Here is a 17,169-nt window from a genome sequence, read left to right on the forward strand (position 1 = left end):
CAACAATCTACTCATTGAGGAATCCTCAAGATATACTCCTAAAATATTCCAGATTTTCCCAAAACCGGTTTTAAAGTCATTAATAAATATTTTTTAAAAAATAAAAGGAGTATGTCTTTGGACCGTGTTCTCTATTATTGTTGGATCAGAACTGTGCACTTATTTTTCTTCCTGTCATGTAAGGTGTTGGGCACTGGTGAAATGTCTAGAGCTAATTCCAAATAATAAGAAATTTATTATTTCTGTCCTGCTTATCTACTGATGATCTTAGAAGGTCTAATAGGGTAGTTGTTTATTTTTTTAAAAAAAAATTGCAATACAAATAAGCAATTACCCTGTTTTTAAAAAGAAAAAGCCACGCACTATAAAATAAATGGCAGAAATTAGCAAGAATAAGCCTCTGAAAGTTGCTTCTGGGACAGTCTTGTACATCTTGCCAGAATGATCTCATTTTTCTCTGCAGAGCTTCTGGGTCGAAAGCTGCACCTGGATTCCCCAGCGACAGGTACTGGGGACAAACTCCAGATGTGTTGGCATAATCTGTTGCAGCAAAAACAACAGCATTGTGGGGTACCTTAAAGACAAATATTTTTATCGCCTCCTGAGCTTTTGTGGGATTGGAGTCTTTTTTGGGTGCACAAAGCAGTCTAAAATAGATTTTGTTAAAGGTGTATTCTATACCCAGGTTGTGTAGAGATGGATAGATTCAATCCATGTTTGGGTAATTAACAAAAGAATTGAGTGGGTGCCTAGATTAAAAATGTGGGGCTTTGCATACTCTCTAGTGGGAGAAAGCCCCCAGCATAGTTTAAAACACTATCAAAGTTAAGCAGCAGTATAGCATGGAATGTATGCCATTAAACCCTTTTGCATAACCCATTTAATCTACTTTAAAGCTCTTGACCCACCCCCACTCCTCTAGCATTGAACAGTTCACACACACTTAAGTAAGCTTAAAAGCTTTACTTACTGAATCCAAAGGACTGATTCATGTACTGTTCCATTCAACGGCAAGGAGAACACAGGTTGATTACTTGTGCATGCAAAATACACAATATAGTTTTAGACCTGTGGCCTGAACTTGGAGCAAGTTCAGACACATCCATCCTGGTCAGTTACATGGTTGACAGGGAAAGTGAGAAAAGGAACTAGAATAAGCTTTACTTCCTCACTCATGGAGGTGAGAGGGCGTGACCTAGCTAAGTCTAGGAACAGAACTCTTTGGTCCCTACATTTGACTACAATTTCCCACAGTTTGGGCTCCATCATGGGAGCGTGATCCTATCGGAGCCCCTTAAGGAGGCCTCACCTGCTGCAACACCGTCATGCCATCATCCCTGGCATCAGGGGCCCCGGGAAATCCAGCTTTTCCCAGGGTACCTAGGTATGGGTGTCAGGAGCCCTGGGAACCACATTTCTTAGAGTCTTTGTCGTAAAAGCCATTGCCATAGCTGGGAGGGAAGTCTCCCAACAGGATCTCCTTCTGTCACTTCCAGAGAAGTAAATAAGAAGGTGGGTGGATGGAGGTATTCTGCAGATTAGACTACAGTCAAAGCCAAAGGACTCATGCTTACCTCAGTTTGATGATGAAAATTAACATACCAACGAAGTGCATGGTTTGCAGCTTAAGTGCAGTTAAGATTTGCAGCTTAAGTGCAGTTAGCTTGTGCGAATTCAGCTTAGCAATCCCACCCAACATTACACTCACCTGGTGAGAGTGTTCAGAGGTGCTGGGAGAATGTTTTAACTATATGCGATTTTGGCTTTATGCTCTATCCCCAGAACATAATCTCTACATAAATTGAGATTTGTCTGCAAGTCCAAACATGGGCATTGCAGACTTCAACGACACCCCCTAATTAGCTGTGTCCTGCTCCCATCTGGGGGCACACAGATAATTTCAGGATTTTGTCTCAATAAATATTTCTCACTGCAGCCATGGGGCATCATATTTGTGGCAACTCAGCACTGAAGCAATATTTCTCAGTCCATGCTGAATTGAAATGCAATTGCATCACGTTTTCTAATTGCATTGCAACTCAAGAAGTGCTGCGTTCTTCATTTGAGCTCTGTGTGCACCCATTGACCCTTCTATTTAGAGCCCAGCTTGGGGCTACTTTTAAAGACCTCCTAGAATTTGGATCTGGTGTGAAATCAGACTCCTCATCAGCTTCAGGGAACTCTGTGAAACCTCTGCTCTAAGAGCTGCATTGTTTGCTGGTCCAATTGAAGGTGTTGATCTACATGGTTTTGTCTTGCCTTCAGTATATTGTTCTTCCTCTCCTCCACTGGCCTTAAAATGCTGGATAACAGTCCTAAGACTTTTCCTGATGCAAGCTGCCCTCTGGTGACTATTTTGCAGTAACATGTGACACAGATACAGATCCTTTATTATGTGATCATAGACCCAAACAAAATAAAACTAACAACCATTCAAGTGAGTTATCTTAACATACAGAATACATTAAAGTGGGTTGTAATGCATAAATGATATAAAATAAGATATACTACATAGTACCTTAAAATAAGGAAATTAAGAATGAGTTATAAATAAATAACATAACATAACCGGATTAAGGATTGTAATACATGAGAACAGCAGTGGGACAGGATGTTTTAATTGGAGGATATTTCCTTTTCAGTTTTTTTGCAGCCAGAAAGAGAAATCTAGCCAGGGTCTCTGTTAATAGTTTGTTCAAATCTGCCAAAAGGTAGGCCAGATAATATTACATGTGGGTGAGGGTTTGTGTGTGCTTGTGTTTGTGTGTGTGTGTGTGTGTGTGTGTGTGTGTGTATAACATAAGTGCATGCTTGTCACACTCTCCATTTCTGTGTCTTGCAGAAATGCTGCACATGGATTCTCACTTATCCAGGTGGACAGCATGAAGGTCACCATGAAGGACATCTTGCAAAAGGCTTTGAAGCGGAGAAAAGGATCCCAGCGAGGCTCAGGTGGGGCTCTCATTATGCTCATTTTGGAAGTAGGTTGGTTTGTTGCTGGCATCTTTAATACCTTTCCCTTAGAAGCCTACTTCCTGCTTTCCTTTGTGGAAAAGTTCTAACTTGCTTTTCCCAACGAGTGCAACAAAGGTAACAAAGGCATTTTAGACTCTATTCCCAGCTGTTTTTATTGTACACAGGTCAGAAGATCCTCTGCCATATTTCACAGTGGGAAATGCCAACTGCGATGAGAGGAGGGTACGGCCCAATATATCCATAGCAAAGCCCCGGTTCCTGGTCTTGTGATTATTATCACCCACTTTGTAGTAAACGGCCTTGTCGGAGTAAAGACTGCAGGCCAGCATTCTCTGACTGCAACAAGCTGGGAATGTGAACGAGCCTTCACTTCTCACGGTTTATGTACACTTTTTTAAATTAGTGTCAGAGAAAGATATGAATTGAAACTGTAAATCTATAGATATGTCTCTGCCCAATGCAGTAGTACTTAATAACAGAGAAATAGGTGCATTCCAGTGCTGTCAAATATGCCATTGTCTTTCCAAATGGCGTGTACACCAAATCTCATGAAAATCGTTTGCAAGCGTGTTGCATTAATATCACTGGACCTGAAGGCTGGCTGAAGTGCTGCTTTTCTCCTCTTTAAAGTGGGAGCATCCAGCAGCTCAGTACTCACTTGACACTAAACCATGGTTTGGTACTATGTGGATGAGCTTCAGCGAGGCCCAAGTGAAGTGCCTAACTCACCCCCCTTGCCCTCCCCTCCAAGTTTATTCCTGGTTTCAAAGAACCTCAGCCTATGACGTCCTGTGTTAAATGAGAAGAGCCTGCTGGATCAGGCCAGTGGCTGCAGCCTGTTTTCATAGAGGAGTTGCTCCATGCCTTGTGTCGTGGACTGGCTGGATGCAGAGGAGTGGGGGGAAGGCACCAGGTGGGGAACCCCCAAGGGAACCTCCAGGGGAAGAAGGCTCAGAGACAGGGGAGTGGCGTTGGGATGATTATGCATGTTCAGAGGGAGAAGAGGGAGAGGCTTGGGAGGAGGTAGTGGTGGAAGAGGCAACAGGGTTTAGTGAGCAGGAAGAAGCTGGGGCAGATAGTCCAGAATTTTGAGCATTTAGGAAGACTTAAGTGTTTGTGCATGTTTCATGTTTCTTAAAGATGTACGTAGGGGCTGGAGCCTACCACTCATTCTGAATAAAGGGGTTTACAGTCACTTGTCTTCAGGTATTCTCATAAGCAATGCTAGGAACCATCTTTTATTTCTGACTTTCGTAAATTGAACAAACGTGCCATGTGAATCAAAGCACCTGGGTTTTTACATATCGCTCTTCCATTTTTCACATTGATTTGCCACCCCTCAGATGCAATGCACTGGGGAGTGAAGGCTGTGATCCTTTGTGCACCTACTTGGGGAAGGAGCCATAGCTCAGTGGTAGAACATCAGCCTTGCATGCAGCTGGTTCCAAGTTCAACCCCCAGCATCTCCAAACCAGGCTGAGAATGTCACCTGCCCCAAAGCTTGGACAGCCACTGCCAGTCAGTTTAGACAATACTAAGCTAAATGGACCAATGGTATGACTCCAGATAAAGCAGCTCCCTGTGTTCCTCTGTAAAGCTATAATCTTTTGTAGCTACTGAACTTGGGCTGACTTATTGTTGTAGTTATTGTTCTTATTATTGTTACTACTCCAAGTGCTTCAATATTCTTATTTTTATTTTTATTCTTACGACTGTTACTGTTTCCAAAGCACCTTACATTTTCTGAGCACTGTACATGTATTGAAATAATAGCACAGTCCCTGCCTATAGACTCACAGTCTAATTCAAAAGCAAAAAGGAATGGAGAGTGAAAAATGTTGGAGCAGCTGCTCCTTTTCTGTCTAGTAGATGGGCCAGATAATTTTCCACCTTGCCGTGATGTTGTTTCTGGGACGCAGGGAGTACAAACTCCTGTATAAATAAGCATAGGATTGGGCTGCGAAAGCTGCTGGTGGTTTTGCTTTAAAGCTTCCTTGTGATGCAAAGCTTCATTTATGTCCAGAAAGTCCTAGGTTCATACCCCAGCATTTCCAGGTAGAGCTGGGGGAGACACCCTGTCTGAAATCCTGGAGAGTCAAAGTAGGTAAAAAGGTAAAGGACCCCTGGATGGTAGAGTGCAGTCAAAGGTGATTATGGGGTGCAGCGCTCATCTTACTTTCAGGCCGAGGGAGCTAGTGTTTGTCCACAGACAACTTTCCAGCTCATGTGACCAGCATGACTAAACTGCTTCTGATGCAACGGGACACCGTAATGGAAGCCAGAGTGCACGGAAATGCTGTTTACCTTCCCACTGCAGTGGTACCTATTTATTTACTTGCACTGGCATGCTTTTGAACTGCTAGGTTGGCAGGAGCTGGGACGTAGCAACGGGAGCTCACCCCACCGCACAGATTCAAACTGCCGACCTTCCGATCAGCAAGCCCAAGAAGCTCAGTGGTTTAGACCACAGCGCCACCCGTGTCCCTATAGTCAGCATAGACAATATTGAGCTAGTTGGAACAGTGGTCTAACACTCTCTAAGGCAGTTTCCTATACTTGTACTCCCTAACTTTAGAGTTTTAAAGGTATTCTTCTTTGCAAAAAACTTCCTTAGATGTCCTTAGTGTTTAAAAGTACACAGAAGCTTAGGGTCTCCCTATTTTAAATTGTGGAGCAACCAGGTTGGTGCCTGCAGGCCTGTGCTTTTCCGTCCAGTGTTAGCAGGCATGCCCTTACAGCCCTAACACTGAGAGAATCTTTCTCAACATCAAGAAATAATTATGGTGAGAAATGGCACAGGGTCTTGTCACGCCACAAAGAACTTTAATATAAACCTATCTATAGACTTGGTAGGAGATAAGCATCTTGTCTTGGTTAAATGAATGAAACACTCCTTATTCTTCCCTTGCCCCCCTTCGCCCCCCCCCCTTAGTTTTAACTGCATTGGAAAGAGAACATAATTCCCCGCCCAGCGTTCTGTTTAGAAAAAGTAGTTGAGCACCATTTCTCTTTCTCTCTCTCCCCCCCCCCCTTCTTCAAACGAGTCTATAATCTGTCACGGATTTAATTAGCTATCTTCAGATGAAAGCTGAAGTTTTAATAAAAGTTAGAAGAGATAACACAGCGAAGGACACGGATGAGCTGTCTCAAGGCCATATTCCAGGGGAACGATAAGAGCTGTAAAAAATGGCAGTGTAGAGCAATTGAATGAAGCAATGAAAATCTGATTCTCGTAAAAAAAGAAAAAAAGAGGGAGAGAGAGAGAAAGAGGAGAGAGAGAGAGAAAACGGCGATGCTGGTAGGGTACAGTTGTAGATGAGAACCTGCTAGCGTCTGCAAGCAATTTGGCCCCACGCCAGACGTCATCGTTCACCCTCGGCTGTTGGCGCCGCGGTCCAGATGTGCCAGCCGCACGTCCCGGCTTTTGCCAGCTGACTGCGCCGTTTGATAACCAGCTCTCCGGATGCCCATCGCTGGCCGCAGAGATAGAATTAGATGATGATGATCTTCCCACAAGTTGAGAGAGGAAACAATGCATATAAATCTTGATTTCATCTCAGCGTGAGAAGTCTTTATCCATCATCACTCATAATGAACAAGTCGTTAGCCGCGATGAATGGTGTTCTGCTTCCCCCCTCCCCCCAACAAGCCCCCCCCAGCACCTTCCCTCACACTACCCACCTCTTTTGTTCACTTTTTTTTGTTTTGTCTTGTTTTCCGGGTGACTTTTATCTGTTTCCTGGGGGTCAAACTTTTCTCTTCTCACGTGGGTAGTGGGAACAGTTAAAGCATCTGCTTAGCCGAATAATTAAGTTGCCCGCTTGCCTAATGGATTAGGAGCAGTGCCGTTTTCCTTCTTGTTAGGCACTTCTGGAGCCAGTCAACTTAACAAGAATGCCCCCCCCCCCCGATGCCATTCTGGAGTTTGAAAGTCCCAGCTCCCTGCCCCAGTTGGCAACGAAAGGCATAATATTTTGACAGTGGTCACAGTGGGTCCATGGTGTGATCCTGGTTTTGCAGGTTGCCACATATATATATATATATATATATATATATATATATATGCACAAACTATCAAGTGAGACTCTAGTCTCTACCTCCCATCAAGTTTTGAGGGGATATCTACCTTGTGTGATAATTAAAGTGGCAATATCCATAATTTTCTGTGTGTGTATCCTTCACCATTACAATATACATACATATTATACATACAGCCTTTGCGTGGCTGCTCTGGGGTTTGGGAAGGTTGGTGTTAGTGCTAGCCTGTTGCCTCTTTCGATAGTCCCAGCTTTTCCGCACTTCTAACTGAACTGCAGTGATAGGCTGCAAAATTGGTTTTTCACATCTTGCACTGGACAGAAGGGGCGGGGGAAGGTGCATTTTGTATTGAAATGCAATGAGATTGCTTTCAGACAGCATCTGCTGCACTCAAAATATTATGTCTGTCTTTATACTGGCCCGCTTCAGAAGATCGTTCACACAAATGGGCATCAGGGCTGACAGAGCCCCCTCTTCCCCCACCCACCCAAGCCTCTTCCTGCCTCCTGTCGGGTACCAGCATCAGCATGAAATCACTAGTTGACGCTATTTAATTTTACAAATTTATTTATTTATTTCGTAAGATTTATACACTGCTTGATTGTATATTTTTTAAAAACAACAACAACGCAAGACGTTTTACAGGAAGAATAAAACAATGACATTATTAGTAAAAACAGTCAAAAACAACTATTTAAAACTAAAAACAGATTAAAACACACATCAACATTCTATATCTCTGGGTGGGCTTATCGAAAACAAAAACCTTTTGAGCAGGTGCTAAGAAGAGTACAACAAATGCTCCTACCTGATGCCATTAGGCAGGAAGTTCCAAATTGTGGGTGCTGCCATGCTGAAAAATCAGTTTCTTATAAACGCAGAACAAATATTATGGAGCACCTGCAACAGTGCTGGTTCTGCAGATCAAAGCAGTCTAGTGGGCACATTTGGAGTAAAGCAATCTCAGAAGTAAATTCTCAGGAAAACTTTGTTTCATCTGAACTTGGGTGATCTGGCTTCACGTCAATTAAAAAAACTAGGAGAGTTAAGCCAATGTTTTAATCTGAGCCAGGATCTTTCCATAGAAGTCAGTGCTCAACAGAACAGAACAGCACACTCAGCCCAACATTTGCTGCTTTGAGGTTTATGAAGCCTTGAATCTGAACCAGGCCATTGCCTCACAAACCCTGCAAAGGTCACTTACTACTAAATTGTTGTTGTTGTTGTTGTAGTAGTAATTAAATCTGTATACCATCCATCCAAAGATCACAGGGTGGTTCACAACATAAAAATAGAAAAATAGAACACAAAATAAATAATGAAACAAGAACAAACTAATAACCCCCAACCCACAAATATATTTAAAAAGCCATAGAATGTTCAATCAGCCAAAGGCCTGGTTCTAGAGAAACGTTTTCATCTTGCACCGACATATATATAATGAAGGCACCAGGCAACCCTCTCTGGGGAGAGCATGCCACAAACTGGGAGCCACCACACAAAAGGCCCATTCTCGTGTTGCCACCCTCCAGGCTTCTCATGGAGAGGACACATGAAGAAGGGCCTAAGATTAAGATTGCAGGGTCCAGGTGAGTTCATATGTACAGTAATTATAAAAATATTTATATATCACTATATCATAAAAAATTGAAGGTGGCTTCCCATTTGTGGAATGCTCTAATTAGCAAGGTTTGCCTGATGCCTTCATTACATATCTTTAGGCGCTGGGCAAAACATTTTTCTATAACCAGTTTTTTGGCTGCTTAAAGAATATATGGCCTTTTAAATGTCTTTGTGGTAGGGGGTTACTGGTTTTTTGCATGATTGGCTTGATGTATTTTGCGTTCTCATTTTGTATTTTTATGCTGTAAACTGCCCTGCAATTTTCAGATGGGCAGTATATAAATTCAATAAAATTAATTATACACACACAAATTAAAACGAGAGGCCATCAACTATTATGGAAAAATGTATTCTTAATTGCCTATGTAAGCTTGGCATTACAGGAACGATTTCAACAGGTTGAAACAAGCTTCCTGCAGAATCTGGGCTGGTGACACTAAAGACTCTGTTTTGTGTTGATGTCAAATAAGCCCCACCAACTCAGTGGACAACAGCAGTCCTTCAGCAACTGAGCTGAGACATAAGGGTTTGGGTGGTCCCTGGGGTTCAGGGCATTGCAAATTAACAGAAGGCCCTTGAACCTGGCTCAGGAGTCGATGGGCAGCCAGTGCAGCTGTTTTCACGATGGTGTCCCATGTTCTCAGCCAGATGCCCCCTCCAGCAGTCTGGCTGCCGCCTTCTGCACCAGCTGGACCTTCCAAACCAGGCCCAAGGGCAGCCCCACATAGAGCCCCTTGCAGTAATCTAGCCTCAAGGTTACCAACTCATGGACTGCAGTGGTCAGGTTATTCCTGTCCGGGAATGGACGTAGCAGGCAAACTGCCCAAACTTGATCAAAGGCACTACTAGCCACAGAGTACACTTTCGCCTCTAGTGTGTCCCTAGCCAGCCTTCCCAGACACATAGTGTAGAATCTGAGCAGTATAGCCCCAGGCATTCATAAACAGTTGGCATCATCTGAATCTCTTGTCTATCCTGATTAACTGCCCACACCAGCATAGCACTCTGTGCGCACACCTTTTAATAGAAGGTTATATAAACTGTACCTTTACCGTACTCCTAGAGCTCTCAGTTGATACATATATACATATGAATTATTTGTTTGGAGTTGTTTGGAGACCCTGTAATCCCCTCAAAGAAATGCAGTTTGGGAACTGAGTGGTTTAACACTCAGTCCCTCTTCCCAGGAGACTGGGAATTGTAGGTCTCTGAGAGGAATAGGGGGTCTCCTAACAGCTCTTAGCACCCTTAACAAACTGCATTTCCTGGATTCTGTGGGAGAAGCCAGGACTATTTAAAGTGATATGATACTCCTTCGTAGTGCAGACAGGGTCCTTCTGTTGATTGCAGAATCCTAGTATTCGGAGGCATTCTGATTCTAGTGGCCTCATATAGCTATCATGGCTAGCAACCTGTTTATATGATTACCCTCCTCTGAATTTGCTGAAACCCCATTTTAAAGCTGTCCAAGCTAAGTGAACATCTCTGCATCTTTTTGCAGAGCATTTCATCAATTAATCACATGCTGTGTGAAGAAGTCCTTTCTTTTGTTTGTCCTGAATTCCCTGCCAGTCAGTTTCATTGGATGACCTTGAGTTCTGGTATTATGGAAGAAGGAGGGCAGGGAGGAACAGCTTTCTCTGCTTTCTTCATGCAATGCATAACTTTATGCACTTCCATCGTGTTCTTCCTTATGACACTTTAGGTCCAACCAAGTTATATTCATAATAGACCCATTGAAAGTAATGTACAGTATCTATGTTAGTCATGCCCACCCATTTCAGTGGGTCTGCTCTAAGTAGAACTAACATTGGGTACAATTGACTTTTTTCTGTGCATATGAACAGGCTATAAATATTTTTAATCCACAGCCAAATAAATAAATGAAAGCCCCAAACGTTTAAAACTTTTCTATAGGGAATGTTCTGTAGCTCCTCCCCCTCCCCTGATAATTTTGGCCCTCCTTTTTCCATTTCTAAAATAACCTCACTCTTTTTCAATACTGAAACTGTATATCTAATTTCATGTCTGGCGACAGTTTTATTTTGTGCAAATCTTTCCTAAAAATGATGGTGAATTTTTCATTTGAATCTTTTTTTAAATTGAAAATTCTTGCAGAAAGGTAGAAAACTGAATTTAAAAGTGGTAAAATGAGATGCTTAGAGAACCAGAATTGACAGATTTGTTAATTCCTCAGTCTTGTCTAGATTGAACTGCAGATTGCTGGCTGGAAGAGGTGGAGCTTGATTCAAAAATTGTGGTTTTGGGGGGGAGGCAGAGTCAGTTACCTTTTGCACACCACAAACAATAAATTGGGGTGAGCTGTGTGTATAACAGTAAAATTACAGCTGAATTACTATGAACCAGCATGTTGAGATTCTTGCATTGCAGGGGGTTGTATTAGATGGCCCTGAGGGTCCCTTTCAGCTCTACAGCACTGACTTGGTGGAATGCTCTCTCACAAGGACCAGGGCCCTGTGGGATTTGACATCTTTCCGCAGGGCCTGCAAGATGGAGCTGTTCCGCCTGGCCTTCAGCTTGGTCTCACTCTGACCCCATATATGGGATTTGGTATATAAATTTTCCCTTGGCTTTTTTGCTGGCCCATGTAGGACCAACATGGATAGCTGGCTCTGGTGAATATCTGATGTTTCCTCCCTTTATGGTCTTGATTTATGGGCTACTTCTAAAATAAGGCTGCATTTTAAGCCCTATTCTAGGCCCTATTTTAATTAACTCTTTTTTTCCTTTTCCCCCCTATTACGTTTTATTGTAATTTATATTCGGTGTTAGCCGCCCTGAGCCTGGCTGGGGAGGGTGGGGTATAAAGAAAAAAATGTTGTTATATTATTATTATTATTATTATTATTATTATTATTACAGTTCTATGATTCTGTAGCAATCAAAATAACTTGACTTAGTAGGCTGGGGTAGAGTGAAAGCTTTTGAGTTGTTATTACAGTTAAACAATTAACTATTTGCTGATCTGCTGCTGCAAATCATCAAGCCATTTACCACGAGATCCTGATTGGACAGGCCAACTACCCCCCTACCCAATTTCTGGTGTCTTGATGGATAACTCTGTAGAACTTTTACATGACCAGGACACCTGGATTTTGCCAGCTTTGCGTGTTTCAAGTTTGATATATATGTGGACGGCAGTTGTGACTTGTAAGCGTTAACATATTTATTCCTCTCTCTTTCAAAGTCACCTTTGGGAATCACTGACCTTCCCAGCCTCTCTCCCTCCCTCCCTCCTTCCCTCTCCTTTTTGACTTTCTGTATAAAAATGCCGTTACGGACCTTGTCACTACCAACCTTTACCAACCTCCTCAAGCATGAGGTTAGCAGTGACAGATAGAGTCTGTAGTGACAAATGGAACCTTGGGATTCTACTCCATACAAGTTTCCTTAGTAGAAATGCACAAGTGGTACCTGCAACAAAGGCTTGTATCCAGTGCTAGTCCAACTCAGAGTAGACCCACTGAAAAATAATGGAGGCAACTAACATAATTTCTGTTAATTTTAGTGGGTCAACGCTGAGTAGAACTTAGCTGGATGTGACCCAATAGGTTTTGCTGTATCCTCCCTTTTGAAAGGAGTGATGTTCTTGTCCAGGGTTTCCAGCTCTCACCCCAAACACAATATGATACCAACTTCTAAGCAAGGAAGAGATATTTATTTCAGGCTAATAGTGACACAGGCTTAGCACAGTCCTGAGGTCAGGATTCCAAGGTGCCTGAGCAAAGCAAGAGGCCCAGAAGATGTCCCAATAGTTGTTATACTAACCAAGCTTTAAGAGATTGTGTGTGATGGGTTCACTCACAGGCAGGGGCGGAGGAAGGGGTGGGGGCATACCGCCCTGGGTGTCTTCGCTGAGGGGGTGACATTTGCCTGCCCGCAACTCCCAAGCCTACCCTGAGCTGTCTTCCCCCTTCATTTTGACAGCTGGGGGGGGGGGCTTGGGAGTCAGGGGCGGGTGGCATGCCAAATGTCCTCCATTGGCAGTTTAGGCATATGCTCCGCCACTGCTCACAGGACTTTCTCACACTCCGAATCTGCTGCACACACATCAGGCAAGCAGGGTCAAAGCCGAGAAGGGAAGCTTGGGCAAGTATGCTGGCAGGTGAGGTAAGTGGAGGGGAAAGGTTAGACACTAAGTAGAAAGCAGATATGCAAGAAGGTGATGGACAAACAGGCAAGTCAGCAAGCACTTTTGCATAGGCAAAGAGAATATTTAGCCTGCAAATGCCAGGAGGCACCAATAGGCTTCTGAGATAATGCAGCAAGATGGGAACATGGGAAGGTATCATTCAGGAAGCCTGCCAGCTGCAAATGCTCCAAAGTTTATCCCAGCTAAGTTCTACTCAGAATTGGCCCCATGGAAATTAATGGACCTTAGTTTGTTCATTAATTTCAATGGCTATATTCTGAGTAGGACGAACATTGGTTACGGTTACATCCCCAAGGCATGGGCCTAGGAACCTTTGACTCAGTCCCCACCTCCCATCTCTGAAAATGTCTGCTTGTTAGGTCTCACGTTGGGTGGAATTCATTAGCAGGAGAGAAAGAGAAAGGAAGAATGCTGCAAACAAATTTATTACAAGTTGCATTTGCTGGAAATGACTGCCCCTGAGTAAGTCTTTGCTTTGCAATTTATGATTTACGGGGGGGGGGGGGTGGAGAGCCAAGGGAGTCAATAAATGGGCGTGCAAATGGATAATGACCTTTTTTCCATGGGAAATGCTGTGTGTGTGATGGAAAATCATTTTAATTCTATTGGAATGGATCTTTCTCAAATCCACCATTTATCAACACACCACCACTGCCCAAATGTGTTTGAATGGGCTGAGAATTGAGACTAAGTAGAGGCCCTCTCAGACTTCCTTTATAAAGACGTGCCCTGAGTTCAGAGGCGGGTGGCGCTGTGGGTAAAACCTCAGCGCCTAGGACTTGCCGATCGCATGGTCGGCAGTTCGAATCCCCGCGGTGGGGTGCGCTCCCATCGTTCGGTCCCAGCGCCTGCCAACCTAGCAGTTCGAAAGCACCTCCGGGTGCAAGTAGATAAATAGGGATCGCTTACCAGCAGGAAGGTAAACGGCGTTCCGGGTGCTGCGCTGGCTCGCCAGATGCAGCTTGTCACGCTGGCCACGTGACCCGGAAGTGTCTGCGGACAGCGCTGGCTCCAGGCCTATAGAGTGAGATGGGCGCACAACCCTAGTCTGGCAAGACTGGCCCGTACGGGCAGGGGTACCTTTACCTTTAGAGGCCCTCTCAGACTTCCTTTATAAAGACGTGCCCTGAGTTCAGAGGCAAGAGGGCATACGAGGCTGGCTCCTGATGGCGCCGGCAAGAACCCACAAAAAATAATAATACTCAAGCTCTGCTCATGTTCATAGGACCAGAAAAAAGAGCAGAAATTGGGAATCTGTGGCTGTCTGGGTATTTAAAAGGTAAAGGTAAAGGTACCCCTGCCCGTACGGGCCAGTCTTGACAGACTCTGGGTTTGTGCGCCCATCTCACTTAAGAGGCCAGGGGCCAGCGCTGTCCGGAGACACTTCCGGGTCACGTGGCCAGCGTGACATCGCTGCTCTGGCGAGCCAGAGCAACACACGGAAACGCCGTTTACCTTCCCGCTGGTAAGCGGTCCCTATTTATCTACTTGCACCCGGAGGTGCTTTCGAACTGCTAGGTTGGCAGGCGCTGGGACCGAGCAGCGGGAGCGCACCCCGCCGCAGGGATTCGAACCGCCGACCTTTCGATCGGCAAGTCCTAGGCGCTGAGGCTTTAACCCACAGCGCCACCTGCGTCCCATGTCCGGGTATTTGGAGGCATCTAATTCCCATCAGCTCCAGCCAGCATGACCAGAGATATAGCAACTTCCAAACGGCCATCGGTTTCCTGCCCTAGACCAGGGTTCTTCAACCTTGGATCCCAGGTGATGTTGAGCTATATTTCCCATTGTCCATGGCGATCAGCTAACCTGGCTGGGGATGATGGGAGTTGTAGTCCAGCAACATCTGAGTACCCAAGGTTGAAGAGCAGAGCCCTAGGCTAGCTGTCATCTTTTCCTGAATGGGGTCCTTCATACAATCATCCATACCAGAAAACAACTCAGTGGCACAAAATACTGCAGAGGAGTCTGTTCCAAGCCTTAAATATGTACTCACATGCACACACCTCTCTTTAAATCCACAAATCTCCCATTTCAAAACACCACCTACTGGAGAGGCCAATCTGATATCCCCACAAAGCAGGTTAAGCCCTTTCCTTTTCTGTTGTTCGTTTGGAAGTTGAGCGCGCCCAAGATACTTTCCTCTACTGTATTTTTCCTTATGGTTTTGCTTGCCTTGGTACAGTACTTTGTTTTTTACTGGTGTTTGTATTTAATGGAAAATAAAAAAAATCCTTCCAGTAGCACCTTAAAGACCAACTAGGTTAGTACTTGGTATGAGCTTTCGTGTGCATGCACACTTCTTCAGATACTTCTTCAGATGGTGTATCTGAAGAAGTGTGCATGCACACGAAAGCTCATACCAAGTACTAACCTAGTTGGTCTTTAAGGTGCTACTGGAAGGAATTTTTTTATTTTGTTTTGACTATGGCAGACCAACACGGCTACCTATCTGTAACTGTATTTAATGGGTTTGTGATCGCATAGTAAAATTTGATCAGTTGACAGTAAAACATCCGATTTCATCACCCCTTTTTAAAAGTGTGAAAAATCAGGCAAAAGAAAGATTATCATTTTTGTTGGAAACAGTAAAGGGGAGGTAACATAGCAGAAAGGGAACCCTTTTCCATACACACCTGTCTTATGGGACCCTTGTGAGTTGCAGAGGATTCTAGGGATGTGTTTCTCAGGTACATGCATACTCAGAAAGTGCTGATCAGGCCAGTTGAAGGCTCTGCTGGGTCTGCATGTTTCAGGGGACAAGCATCATGAACACGAACCCCTTCCCAAAGAATTCTGGGAATTGTAGTTTGTTAAATGTGCTGGGAATTGTTGCTAGGGCAGAACTACAGTTCCCAGGATTCTTTTGGGGAAGCCATGTGCTTTAAATGTATGGTGCGTACGCTGCCATAGTTTTGAAACCACCGATGTAAGAGAACCGTGGGGTGGGGGCAGCATATATGCATGAGTGGAAGTGTCTCCTAAAAGAACCATGGCTCAGGCAGCTTTAGGGCTTTAAAGGCAATTGCAAACATTTTGAAGGATGGGCCAGGGCCACAATCGCAATTGCATAGCATTGCAATTGTCTCCATTTATTTAATAAAGGACTTCCAAAAAAAAAATGTACACGCTTTTTAAAAAAATATCCTTCAGTTGGTAGGACAGCAACACTTTCACAAAGGACAGCGGCAGGGGGTTAATGGGAATACTGTATCATTTTCCTGTCACGTACCCAAAGAAGAAACTGGAAGAAGTTTTTTTTTTCTGTGAATGTTAGCAAGATTTTGGGGAGGAGGGGCGGGGAGCCAGTAACAAACAGTCATTGTCACCGAATAGGGATGATAAATCTGCGGAGGAAATTGTTGAGGCAGATGTTTAATTAGTTGAAGTCAAGCTGGATAAATCAGGAGATGCCTATGCAGATCTGTTAGGGGTTGTTTTTTTTAAAAAAAATAATAATCTTCTTTTTGTTGTTCTTTCTCAGAGCTTGCTTCACTGCCACCCCCTTAATGCCAGCCACTTCTCCTTCTTCTTGTTGTTGTCTTTTCCTTTCTCTCCTTTGCATTATCTCCTCTCCGCGCCCCCCCCCCCCCGCACCCCAGCTTGCTGGGAGAGAGAACTGAATGCAATTGCTCTTGTCGTAATGGATTCCCCCGATGTGCGTTCATAAAATAGGAAATGTAATGGATGTTTTCTTATGGTAATGAAAAATAACGAAGCGGCGTACTTTATCTTCTGTATAGTTAACCTATTGTGTGCTCAGCGGTGCGTCTGGCAAAAAAAACGAGAGCCAGGGAAGGAGGAAGAGGGAATTCTGTGGCTCAGTGGCAGAGCATCTGCCTTGCGTTCAGAAGGTCCCAGGTTCTATCCCCAGTGGCATCCCCAGAGACCCTCCCCTGCACCCCTGGAGAGTTGCTGCTACTCAGAGTAGACCAGAGTGTTCCAAGCTTTGTGTCACGACAGTTTAGTGTATTGGTTGCAGTGTGTAGGTGTGTTGCACAAACGCTCACCACCCTCCTCCTGGGGCTGGAAAGGGGTTAGTTTAACTTCTGGTTTGCTAGGAAATCTCAATTACTGTGACGCAAAATGATGCACGTCCAGAAAGTGTGTCACCAACTAGAAAAGTTTGCTTTTAACAGTGACATTCTTGCTCTCAGTCTTGGTGGGCAGGGAGTGCTTCGACCTTGCCCAGATTCTCTAGTGCTGCTGTCTAATGCAAGCTCCTCTGTGATGTTCCTGAGTAGCTTTTTGGATCATGGGAGGGGGCAGGGGGTGGAGGAGAGAAAGAATGCCTGTGGCATACACAGCTTTAAAAACCTGACGTTGCCAAAAGGGCATTCAATTTCGCTAAAAGTGGT

At 44.2% G+C, this 17,169-nt stretch overlaps 1 protein-coding gene across 10 annotated transcripts in view; it reads left to right on the forward strand.

The window, feature by feature from the left end:
- MAPKAP1 (MAPK associated protein 1) overlaps nucleotides 1-17,169 on the forward strand; it is a 181,937-nt gene that overhangs the window by 85,082 nt on the left and 79,686 nt on the right. For 6 of the 10 annotated variants that reach the window (XR_013834848.1, XM_079962112.1, XM_079962109.1 and 3 more), the window contains exons 7-8: nucleotides 464-505; nucleotides 2,843-2,952. Coding sequence is in view for 9 of the 10 variants with exons in the window: in XM_079962112.1 (XP_079818238.1) it covers nucleotides 464-505; nucleotides 2,843-2,952 (152 nt within the window). In the remaining variant the exon portion in view is untranslated. The remainder of the gene's footprint in view (nucleotides 1-463; nucleotides 506-2,842; nucleotides 2,953-17,169) is intronic. The other 4 variants (XM_079962114.1, XM_079962111.1, XM_079962110.1 and 1 more) reach the window with 1 other exon arrangement.

This window comes from Podarcis cretensis (genome assembly GCF_951804945.1).
Source record: "Podarcis cretensis genome assembly, chromosome: Z".
Lineage (NCBI taxonomy): Eukaryota > Metazoa > Chordata > Lepidosauria > Squamata > Lacertidae > Podarcis > Podarcis cretensis.